Below are 12,593 nucleotides of genomic sequence, written 5' to 3'. Positions count from 1 at the left end.
CGAGGTTGCACCCTTAAATTCGAGCGCCGCTATCGACCGGTAATCACTCGCGTTATGAGAATTTATACAAGCCGGGTGTTTTCTCCCTGTGTCCATCCACCGGGCGGACGGAAATGTGGCGTGTAGGAGGGCTAAGGACTTCCCTTACGTGCGTATATACATCTCTCGTGGTAGGACCCTCGATTCTTTCCGGGCACGAAGTCAAGTAATTGGCAATAAATTCGGGGCGCGGAACGAGTCGTAAAATTTTCTCACCGGCATTATCATAAATTATAGATAACGCGAATACATCCCCCGAAGAGGGGTTACGCTTACTTGTAAATTGCGTGTAACAAAGTAACTCGAGAATGTATAATCGTGCGGTTTGTTACATGATTCCCCCTTCGTACATTTAGAAGGAAAGATCGAGAAGTGATTTTTCGATTTATTTAATATTTGGATTTATTTATATTCAAATATTTGGATTTATTTATATTCAAAAAATAATGAAAGATAAAATAAATAAATAAAGAAATACACACACACACACACACACACACACACACACACACACACACACACACACACACACACACACACACACACATCTTATTTAATTAACTGTCATTTAAGTTAAAAGAGCTGATGTCACGAAAGTAACATCTTGCGTTAATATCCTTCTGATGACAGGGGTGCATCCGCGCATGGATATTCGCGCGCGACTTACTCGAAAACTTATTTATACACGCAGCGACGGCATTGCCGATTGATCTGCCGTTTAGACGGCAAACTCGAAAATGATGAGCGCGATATTAAATTCCCATTTTTATTATATCAACGTTAACATCGCGCGCCGCTTAATTACGCGGCACATGGTGTTGTTTTTACAAGACGGCGCCGCCGCCGTCGCGGTCGACCGAATTATGCCAGAGAAATTCGCGCCGCCCCCATTTTCAGAGAGATCTCGCCGTAATCGCGCATCCCGCTTTATGAAGATTAGATCCGTCCGCGCGGGGGTGTTGCACAAATTCCGAACGATTTTCTGAGGCGGATAGATGCGGATAATCGCGTTGTAAAGATAACAAGCGGCGGAATGGCAATCAGCCGCGCGGACGGGCCGCGATTCTAACGGAAACTGTAATTTTCGGGATATATTATAATTTTCGGAAATTCGATAGAAATGTGACGTGCGGCCGAACGTATGCGCGTCGTTATGAGCGAAAAACGCGAGGGTAACGTAAGCGAGCGCGTCGCTTATGGTACCCGCCGCGATATCCGTTTTCGGCATTTTCATAACTACGCGAATTACGCACGTTCGCTCGCGCAAAAAAGGCCCTTGCGGAGCGGAATGTCACGTGTCAGTCTGTCACTTACAACCGGGAACGTCGTCCGATCCGTTTTAACAAGCGAGTTTTTAATTTTAAATAAAAACACAAGCTCCCTCTCCCTCTCTCTCTCTCTCTCTCTCTCTCTCTCTCTCTCTCTCTCTCTCTGTCTCCCTCTGTCTCTCTTTCTCATTCTCTCTGTGTCTCGTCGCTCTCCGCTTTGTTCCCCGGCTGGCAAAAGATCGCTTGACATTTAATGCTCGTATTATACTCGTCTCGCACACTCCACATACATCGCAGTCATGAATCGAATCAAAATTCGCCACGAGCGTTTTAAAAGCGAAGAATAAAATAGGAGGAGGGGCAGGGAAAAGATGGGGGGGGGAGGGGTGTAAAAAAGGAGAGAAATTTTCCCGCGCGCCGTGATACTTATCGCGGGAGATCAATCTCTCGCTCCTCTCCCGCGTAAGCGTTATTTACAATTAAATTAAAACGCCGGATTCGCGTTCCGGCGGGAGGAGTCTTCGGGGGGAGGGGGGGCGCGACGCCGAATGTATTGTTAAGGATAAGCCGATCTTCTCGATATTCAATTTATACGCCGCAATGCGTTTGATCGATGTGCAGCGTGAATGCAATTCCCATCGAATCTGCATACGGCAATATTCCCCCGGCTTCGTATATTTCGATATACGTGCGTGTATGTGTGTAAATTCGTATGTGTGTGTGTGTGTGTGCGCGCGCGCGCACACACACACACACACACACACACATATATATATATACTGCCGAAACGCGGGATTCGCGATGAACAAGGGCATCGAATCCCGTCGTTATCCATTGGCTGTATTTGGCAACAATGACTAATACGACTGCTCGAGGACGGGGCGATCCTAACAGCGGGATTCATCTCCTCTCGTAGTAACGAAGCCGACCAATATCTTTCTTCTTTTTGCTTCCCTTTTTTATTTTGCTTCCGCTTTTAGCGAAACGAGAAGGACGGACAATATATCGTGATGTATAACGCTGCTCAACGACGGACGGACGGGCGTTTCGATAGGAATTGCCCGTTGACAGATTACATCGGTTCTACATATTTGTGCAATTCCGTGGAAACGAATAGGATTTGGCATCGTTACGATAACCAAGGTAATAAGAATCGGATGTTATCAAAGAATACAGTTAAACGAACATAACAACGTTAATTATAAATAGTAATCGAAGTATAGTTAAATTTTCATTTACAATCATGCTTGGTCTACATAGTTATGCAATTCCGTGGAATCGAATTTAGGATTTAGCGTCATTACGACTACTAAGGTGTAATAAAAATTGGAGATTATCAAAGAATAATTGGATAAACGAACAACGTAATAACGTAATTATAAATAACGATAAGCATAATTATAAACGACGTAATTATAAATAATAATAATAATAATAATTTAAGTACAGTTAAATTTTCATTTATAATAATCACATGATATAAATAATTGTGACGTAAAACTACACGAGATACAATTTTTGATTTTAATTTATTTGTAAATTCAAATTGTTTAAGCGTTAAAATTCTGACATTTTCATAAATCCGATGTTTATCCAACTAGTATGCCGTGATTTGATGAAAATTAAATAATGACACAAGTAGGAAGGAAGAGAGAGAGAGAGAGAGAGAGAGAGAGAGAGAGAGAGAGAGGGAGGGAGGGAGGGGGACAGAGAAATGGAAAGATACACGACAGTGGTAACGAATATTCAAACAGCAGATGGGACTGCACACGGCGCGATTCGAGAGTTCGCCAAATTTCACCGCGACTTAAGATCTTCAACGACGCTTCCACCCTCGGTGTATTCCAGAACTCGAGAGGGGAAAGGCATCTGCAGTGCTTAATCACGGCGAGAGCTCGAAGGACGTCTCCGTAAGACAGAACGACGGGCATTGAGGATGGGCGTCAACCGACGGTTGAACCCCCGCGAAGTTACAAAGGGAGGGATGAAATAATCTTTTAAGACGGCCAAAGAAGTTGCCGCATTTATAAACAGAAATTTAGATCCAGTTGCCAAAGTAAACAGTGGGGTGCTCCCCGTCCCATCTCTTTTCACTCTCCTTCCGTCTCCGTTGGTGCTTGATTCTACTATACGGCAGTCTAGGTAACCTCCACGGGGACTCCCCCCTCCCCCGTATTCGGCCGTGGAGATAGAAATATAGAGAAAGTAAGAGAGAGAGAGAGTGAGGAGGGGAAGGGGATGGAAACAGCCACCCTTGCATCTCACTGAACTTTTCACTTAGCCATGGCCGCCGATAAAAAGTTGGCTGATCTAATAACCGGCGACACACCAGCAACTCCGACCACGATCGAAGTTTCCCAAACGATTTCGCGGTGAGGTTGCTGCAAACGACGACTCTCAAAAATGCGCCGCGTGTGACCTACGAAGGCGGGACTTGATAGAAAAGGGGAGATCTTACTTCGCCGCGAGTTTTCGGGATGGAACGGGAAGAATTTTATTCCCGATGATGATCTCAAAGAGAGAAAAAGAGAAAGAGGGGGAGGGAGGAGAGAAGGGGGGGAGAGAGAGAGAGAGAGAGAGAGAGAGAGAGAGAGAGAGAGAGAGAGAGAGAGAGGGTGCGGAGATGGAAACTCGCTGATTTATTCTCGGAAGGTTCCTTCGGGACCGCGTATATTATCCCTTTCGGCACGTATATCAAACGTCAGAGTCGTGTAAACTTAATCTCTCAATCTCGATCACTCATAACTTAAAAATCGACGGGATGCTTTCTTTTTGTTTTACATAGAAAAGAATTCGATTTCGAATTAATTGAGAAGCCCGTGAATGTAAAACGTGGCTCGCACGGGACACCCGGTAGAGACAAGTGTGGATGTGTCGCAACACGGTTTAGCGAGGGCAGATAAACGTTTCTCAGGATATACATATTATATTACTGTATTTTGTGCTAGCTTACCACCCGTGACGCGACACGTGAGATAGGGTGTATCGCCTTCCTCATAAGGGCCAGCTGTGCCGTTCAAGATGCGACCCCATCGATCCAGAATGGTTGGCTGCTCTGGCGGAACTGCAATAGAAGGGAAAATTCATATAAGTCGTACTAGTTTCAAGAAGCAGAAAGAGACATTGAGAAACAAACGTTGTATTAGTCAAAAATAAATTTTATAGAACAATTCAAGGTGTCAGGTGTTGGAAGGAAGGTTAAATCGGTGAGACCAATTTTTCAAGAAATTTGACATTTAATGTGACTTAACTAAATTCAACTGACTCTTGCTTTGTGACAAACGTTATTCAAAAGCATGGTTTTTGCGTAATTTTGGCGAGAACTGATTGCCTTCATGAATCATACCGGGTCTTATTAAGGTTTCACGAGGGCAACGAACGCTTTGAACGTCGCTTGGATATCAAGGATATTTATGTCACTTGAGTTATGCATGTTACCGTCACTGGCTTCCTGCCTTGCTTCTTTGTGTTCGAAACAAATTCAGCGTATCTGCAACACGAAATACGTAGGCGGTATCGGCGGTACCGGCGTGTAGCTATGATCGTTCGCGGATTAAGCGCGGCGATATTTTTTCGCGGAATATTCGCTCTCGCGAAATCGAAGCGGAGTCGGATAAACCGGCCAGGATATTTCTCTTGCTTTTTTCATTATTTTTGGAAGTTACATGCATACGTCGAACGTATCCGGCATTTTATCAACCGATGGCGCTCTCCTCTCTTTCTTCGCTGCCCTTCCACCCCCTTCTACCCCCCTCCTCGCGTTTCTCTCCCGCACCTCGCTCTCCTCCTCACCCCGCTTTGTTTAATTCCTTTTTTGTAAATTATGCGCCCTCGGGTAAACCGATTTCTACTTCTGCTCGCTGATTCGGGCTAATTTTCAGCAACTGTAATCGCGCGGATGTACAATATTGACGTTTTATCGATTTCTCTAATTTAAAAACTGCTCCGCCGCTCCGGTGCTTTCGCAAAATCGCCTCCGATACGCAGTTCGTGACCGGGTCGAATATTACTGCTCGATAAATCGACTAAAGGATTCCGAGCGAGTTTATACTCGATACTGCAAGTCCCTGCCGTTTAACGATACGAGAGAATATATACCAGCCACTCTGACGCGGCCTTTTCTCCCTCGAAACATCACTCGGTTCGCCGCACGGTACTCGTTAGAAATAGAAATATACGTGTATCTGCTAAACCGTGAAATATTCAACGCAAATTTCACGGTTATTTTACGGACCGGCAATACCAATGTTTTTTTTTTCCTTTTTCTTTTTTACGACCCTTTTCCTAGGCTCTTCTGGAACTTCGAAGAAAAAAATTATTTAAATCTCAGGCGAACTCTCAGCATCGGTGGACTACGAGCGAGTCATACGTGAGTTAATCTACCGCCAAATACGTATTTATACAATTAGATATGCACGAATTCGATATAATTGCTTGTTAATATCACCTCGTCCGTTCATCCGTAAGGAAATTTCTGTGCCGCTTCGCGTTGCTCGCAGCTTATCGGGGGAAGCTTAGCGGCGGCCATTGCGGTGTTTACGTCGCACGAAATGCACGCTGGATGTACGAACGCTCCGGCAAAAATCCTCGAAACAGCCCGAGGATCTCCGTGCCGCATTAAGGGAAATCCCATGTTAAAGAAGAGCGCGAGCGCGAGTTGGCGGTTGAGCGAAATTCCGCTTTTCGGCGGAACGACCGCCGCGTCTGGCGGCTTGAGCGCCGGGCGGATCATCGACGAGGGAAACGATCGAAAATCGAGAACGATAACGTGATCGGGTGTATGATAACGCTCGGCACCCCCGACGAGGGGGCACTTAATCAAACGTTCCCGCGCGTTCCGGCAAATTCAATTTTGGGGCATCCACCATAACATCCTCCCCGTCCCGACGCCTCGGCGGCTCGCTCTCGGGCTATCCTTTCACCTCTTTTCTCGTCTTCTTCATCCGGCCGTAACCCCCAACCCCTCTCGCTTCCCAGCCATCTCCTCACCCGTGTGATGGCGCAATGCCGCGATGAAATTTTCTCTCTCCCCCTCCCCCCCTCTCCTATCCGCCGCGCCGGTTCCACCTGCCGGAACGTACCTGTAAAGTATTCACGAGGATTTATGGCCGCTTTTCAATCCATAATCGGGGTGTACCCGTGGAAAATAAAGCGTCATCCATCGTGGCCACGCACGTCAGCGTGCCAATCAATCGATGCCCGGCCGTGCATCTCACTATCTCCCTCTCTTCCCCTCTCTATCTTCTCTATTTTGGCCGCGCACTCTCTCGTCTCTTTCTCTCTTTCTCTCTCTCTCTCTCTCTCTCTCTCTCTCTCTCTCTCTCTCTCTCTCTCGTTCTTTTATTTTTGCCACGCCGTGGCATTTTGCTCTGGTTTCCCGTCGTTCCACGTCTCTTTTTGATCTCCCCCTCCCCCTCTCTTCTTCTTTCTCCTTTTTTTTACATTTTTTTCCCCTGTTCAGACAGCCTTAGGAGAGGCTCGGAATGGAAAGGGAAACGTCGAGGAGATATCACTGTAGGATTTTCGCATGGAAAACGCCTTGCAGAAAGCCCCTTGTGTTAAGCTCGTTTGACGCTGCGCGCGCACGGACTAAGCTTCGGGCGTAGATTAATTAAATCCGCATCAAAGTCGATGCGCGAGAGCGTGCGAATTGCTTTCCTCGATGTTGCTGTTCGTTTCCAATTCATTTTCCTCAAGTGCGTCCTTCCCTTTGGAATTGCGCTCGCTTGTTATTTATAAAATCGCAATTTTAGACGCCCTATCGAGTATACATTCTTACAGATCTCGTAATTACGTTTCGTAATACGAAAGGAATGGAATTACGTGAATTATACCACGTAAACCACCGGCAAATTATTCTACATGCAATATGTACATATCAATTTGTACGAAATTACTCGAAAATGCAACTTGTGAATCTAGGTTTCGTAATTATATCACCGTTAAATCAATAATCTTAAATTCTCTATTCATTTCGTCAAATCGAAATTTCTGTAAAATTAAATTTAAAAAAATTGCAAACGAAATGAAAGTGATGCGCAAAATCGGTGGTTTAGAAAATTGCTGGTTTTAACATATTGATGCGATTAAAAATTATCACGCTGTTAAATTCATGTTCTAGGATTAATTGATTGCGGTTAAAAGAAAGGATCAATACCCTTCTTCCAAATTGCGCGTAATGCAGGCGACATGCGATAACAATTAAATGTCGCATTTGGATGACGATGCGGCGAGCATAGTAATGCTCGCGCAACGTTTAATGGCATCGCCAATAATTTAGTTCAATTTACTTTGCAAAGCTGCGTATCCAGGCAAATTAAATGGGGATCATAGCATGTCGTGCATCATCCGATCTGCGACGGTCCGTGACGGGCGATGATACCCCGGAGAGCTTAATTTCTACGAGACTCTGGGGGCGATATTTCGCTGGACTTTTGCGCGACTATGGACAGCACACCTGGTATATTTTCTCTCTGCTCTTTAATCCAGGATCCATCCCGATCACTCGGCAATCCCTCCATAACTTGGCAGAGAAGATTATTTATTGAACACGGAGCCACGTTGAACGTCAAAGTAGAGGCTATATCCGTGATAAATAAATGAAAAACCAAGCGAGACGTTTGCCTTGATTTTCGGCGGAGAAGAAAGATGAATAAATGCGCTCTGATATCTTAAATCGATGATACTTTAAATGTTTATAAAATATAAGTCTTCATTGAAATACTCTTCCTAAGTACCGTTTGCTTCCTTGGGACATTTTTTTATTTGCGAGATGAGCGATGAAGGTATCTCTTTTAATCTCCTTTAAGGAAAGACGTCATATTTAAACATCTAGATAATTCAATGTAATTAGCTAACTATAACTGTAAGATGTAAGTTTTGTTTTTCTTTATGTTAATATTATTATTTGTTATCGCAATATTAGTTTACTCAATTTGTTATGTCTTCTTCAAGATAGAAAATAAAACGTTAATATATCAGATTTCCATATTTTTATATAACATACGTTCTCTTTTCATTTTCTTTTAATAAAAGTATGACAAAGTTATATTTTTGTACGACATATAAATTGCTATTTTTGATTCCATGATATACAAAAAAATTAATTAAGTTAAATTATCAAATCATGTATTCCTTTTTCAGGGTATAAAATAAGATGCAGACATTGACACGTTCCAATATATTTTTATTTCATGTCGGATTCGCGATTGTTGAAAAGCAAAAGACGTTCGTGGAATTATTCGTCAATCCACAAAATCGTTTTTCGTGCGGAGAGACGAGAGAGAGAGAGAGACAGAAAATACACAAAATTTATTTGTTATATATTTCATTATCGAGTTTAATCAGAGCGAAACAAAGTCGACGGCGAAAAATCTGAAATTAAGCAATTAACAGACGTGACGTATTGCGAGGGAACGAAGTCATCCTTTATCGGAGTATCGTGTCACGCTGGATTGACATAGCGAAAGGCGAAAGTCCTAAAAGCCTGCACGATGGAGTTCAGAAAGGAAGCTAAATTTCATCTCGTTTATCGAGCAAAGCACGCGTCTCATTTGATCACATAACCAGGCGTTACGTTCATTAATTCGCTTGGCTTGGAAGCATGAAGAACGAAGGCGTGGAACGTAGAACTTATCGTCGGACATAAAAGTATGTACCTTTCGCTCGTGTGTGTGTGTGTGTGTGTGTGTGTGTGTGTGTGTGTGTGTGTGTTTCGCGGCTCTATTTTCATTTATAACATACATTCTGGCTTAACAAATTAAGTAATTAGACAAATCTCATGCTCTTAGGAAGCTGAAGCATTAATAATTACATATGTCAGACTCCAATTATATATTAAATGTGTCGCATTTAAATGTGTACGAGATTTCGCTGGATTATTGATTAAACGTCAAGTTTAAGTTAATAATCCAGCGATTTATTTTTGTTTTTAACAAAAACCAGAGAGAGAGAGAGAAAGAGAGAGAGAGAGAGAGAGAGAGAGAGAGAGAGAGAGAGAGAGAGAGAGAGAGAGAGAGAGAGAGAGAGAGAGAGAGAGAACTAAAGATTTTGTACACGTGATACATAGATTATCCTCTTCGTAACGTAAGATCGATACCGTGTGCGATACTAATCGGGAGTTACACACGCGCGCGGATATATCTCGGAGAAGCATCGCTCGCAGGCGAAACGTAATCGTAGAGTACGCCGGTAGTTACAGATACAACGCCGCTTTAGAGATCGAAGTAGCCGTCCATTTCTGCAAATAGGAAGTCTAGTTTTCGCGTGCAATGTCGTACACGTGTAACAGTTTGCCTCTGCAAATATGGAGTTTAATTTGCCTGCGACGTTACGTATAATGCATCTGCCTCTTATGCAAATGTTTTGTGTGTGTGTGTGTGTGTGTGTGTGTGTGTGTGTGTGTGTGTGTGTGTATGTGTGTGTAGTCTTTATAGAAGTAACATAAGGTCGAGAGGTAAATTCATTTCGCTGTATTTTTGTAGCAAAATACCACGCCACGTGGTATCTCTAATCCTTTTTTCCACATTTAAAACTGAATTCTTATCTATAGACAAACAAAATCCGTGAATTTTCTTAAATTTGATGCGAATAAGAGGCTATCAACATATTCATTGTACATAATTATATTTTTTTGTGATAGCTTCGATTGTTTCAATCTACTTTTTACAATTTACCTATATACACTGGACACATACTTCCTAAACTGTTTTAATACTTGTTTAATTAATTTTTTTTATTAAATAAAATCCGCCCTGATCACAACTTTAATGTGATTGAATGAGTGAAATTTCAATCTATTCGCCGTCGTTATTCACAATTCGATGGTGACCCGTCGCCGTTTAGGGAAATTCACTTTTAAATTCCACGCCGTAGACATCGGAGATCGGGCCTGCCCGAAACGGCGGCGGGAGAGACTGGGCACGACTGGACTAGAAATTGTAATGGCAATTATCAGTGGGTAATCAATGGGCCGCGCTCAGACCGCGCCGATAATTTCAGGACTGGAAAATGGGCGGGTTCCGTGAACTAGCGCGCGCGTGTCTGCGCGCGCGAGGGTGGAAGAGCCAAAGTGGGCGGAGGCGTGTGCTCGCCGCGATTTTAATTGAGTTAATTTTAAGCTCGCGCCACCACGGCGGTGTAGGCTTCGCTTCGCGTGCGCGCGAATCCGCCGTAAGAAGAAAGATTTCGGCGGCCATCCCTCCTCGCTCCTCGCGTGCGGCTAGAAATAGCGACACATCCCTCTTTCTCTCTCTCTCTCTCTCTCTCTCCACTGGCACAAAATTTTCAAACCTAGCTCACAGTACCCGGTTCCTTTTTTTTTTTCTTTTTTACGTCGGACAACAATCAGATTCAAAGGGTGCTTTTCGTACAGGTCGAATATTTTCCCTCGTTGGACACAGTCGCGAACGTGTGTTCGTCTGCGATTTTATAAAAAAGTAAAGCAAAAATACGGAGGGTTAATGACTCTCCGTCGTTCTGATATCAAAGTAGACGAACTCGGTAATTCGACGAGGCCACAATCAGCCGCATTCTCCTAAAATCGTAAAAATGGCGGTAACGAGCCGGCGGCTGGTAGTACGCGTGTCCCAAACGGCCACGTGCAATCAAGTCGCGATTTTTATTACATTTTTTTTTCTGCATGAATTCAGGACGCGTGGAACCCAGCAAATGCAGAGACGCGCAAATGCGCGAATCGGCAAAGAGAATATTCGTGATTTTTATCAAAGAAGGGTTTGCAATGTAAATGGGATGGAAGCCCGTGCGGATGGTCGATTACAGAATGTATATGTGCGTACACGTATGTATGATACGTGTGATGTAATTAAAATTATTATTTTATTACAGAGACACGCGGTGAAAAGTAGAAAATTCAGTGGAGCACGAACGCAGAGGCGGTTGCTTTTAAAGATACCGCAAATAAAGAGTCACGTCATCACGTTATCGCGACATGACTTTTGAAACGGAGGCGGTACATTTCATCGCCGATAATCGGCACATTCCCCAATCAAGGAAACGATTTTTGCGGAAGATATTCGCCGCAGGAATGTATGAAATTGTTACACGGGAGCTGACCTACTGACCCGCAGGTTCAAGCAGATTGGCCGCGCGCGGTTATCGAGATTCCAGCTGGCTCCCTATGGGGCAGATCGTACATCGAGATGGCATTCGCAGACGAAATTACGTGTCACGAAAATATTCGCTTATTATTCCGCCGCCCTCGGCACTCGAAAACGAATATCGCCACACATTTCCGAGAGATTATTTATCTTCCGCGCGCGGAAACGATCTCTGGGCCCCGCCACTTCTCTTCCCGTATATATATATATATATATATATATATCACTTACAACTATACGAAGGCAACGATCAAGCGAAGAAACGAGGACGGAAAGTTAACGGATCGTTTGTCATGTTCCGGCTCGTTTTCCGTAAATTTTTGCGTCGCGACGACGACGGTCACGTTAAGCGCGGAAATTTTCAGCGGGGACGGATGATTAATTGAAATCACTTCGGGATTTTTCGCGGGAGCGGGATTTAATCATGTATTTCGTTTTACACGCTGTGTATTACGTTACACGGTGCATTAACCGCAAAGGAATAAGCAGATTCCCATCTCCCTCGTTTCCTTGCGCCCGTTCCGCGCGTCGTCGCGCGGATTACCTTGTCGTTTAACTGCATAACAATAGCATCACAGCTCGCCGAGCGCATTTCATTTCATTTCTTCCAAGCGACATGCGTACCTGGGCGAAAATTCTCTCCCGTCACATTTTCGGCACTTAAACGTCGACGCGAACAGCCGTCTGACGTTACGCGAGCCGAATAAAATTATCGATCGCGACGCACGAATGATGGAAAGTATATACAAATTATATGTACGGGGTGATGTAAAACATAGCTCGAGGAAATTTCTAAAGGCGCGCGATAAATTCGTCAAAAATTAAACAAAAGGCATTTAAAACGACTATATCGCGCGACTCGACGTCTTTTTCGCTTCGGATCGAATTCGTCGACGTTATCTCGTCACATCTCGCCGCGCGTTATTTCATCGCCTCTCCTTTGTGCTCGCGGCACACAGAGCGGGAAAGACGCGTGTTTCAGATTGTCGTATCGAGGGTAAATTGTTATCGACAGGAATATCATCGTTCGCGGCGTACGGTATCGGTTAAGGCGACGTCGCCGGAGTGCAGGCGGCTAAATCGATTCTCAAGCAATTACCACCTACGTAACACGAGGTGCGCCTGCACCGACGTGTTAAACAGAAGCTACGATTTCGTGCCACACAAT

The 12,593-nt window shown here is 44.1% G+C and overlaps 1 protein-coding gene across 6 annotated transcripts in view; it reads right to left on the bottom strand.

Annotated features, from left to right (window-relative positions):
* LOC105432042 (kin of IRRE-like protein 1) overlaps nt 1-12,593 on the bottom strand; it is a 363,147-nt gene that overhangs the window by 59,690 nt on the left and 290,864 nt on the right. For all 6 annotated transcript variants that reach the window (XM_089070858.1, XM_089070856.1, XM_089070855.1 and 3 more), the window contains one exon: nt 4,261-4,371. In XM_089070858.1, coding sequence (XP_088926984.1) covers nt 4,261-4,371 — 111 coding nt within the window. The remainder of the gene's footprint in view (nt 1-4,260; nt 4,372-12,593) is intronic.

This window comes from Pogonomyrmex barbatus, unplaced genomic scaffold (genome assembly GCF_055798465.1).
Source record: "Pogonomyrmex barbatus isolate J1 unplaced genomic scaffold, ASM5579846v1 scaffold11, whole genome shotgun sequence".
NCBI classification, from domain to species: Eukaryota; Metazoa; Arthropoda; class Insecta; order Hymenoptera; family Formicidae; genus Pogonomyrmex; species Pogonomyrmex barbatus.
Note: the sequence above shows the minus strand (reverse complement) of the source record. Positions and strands in the feature narration are given on the sequence as shown.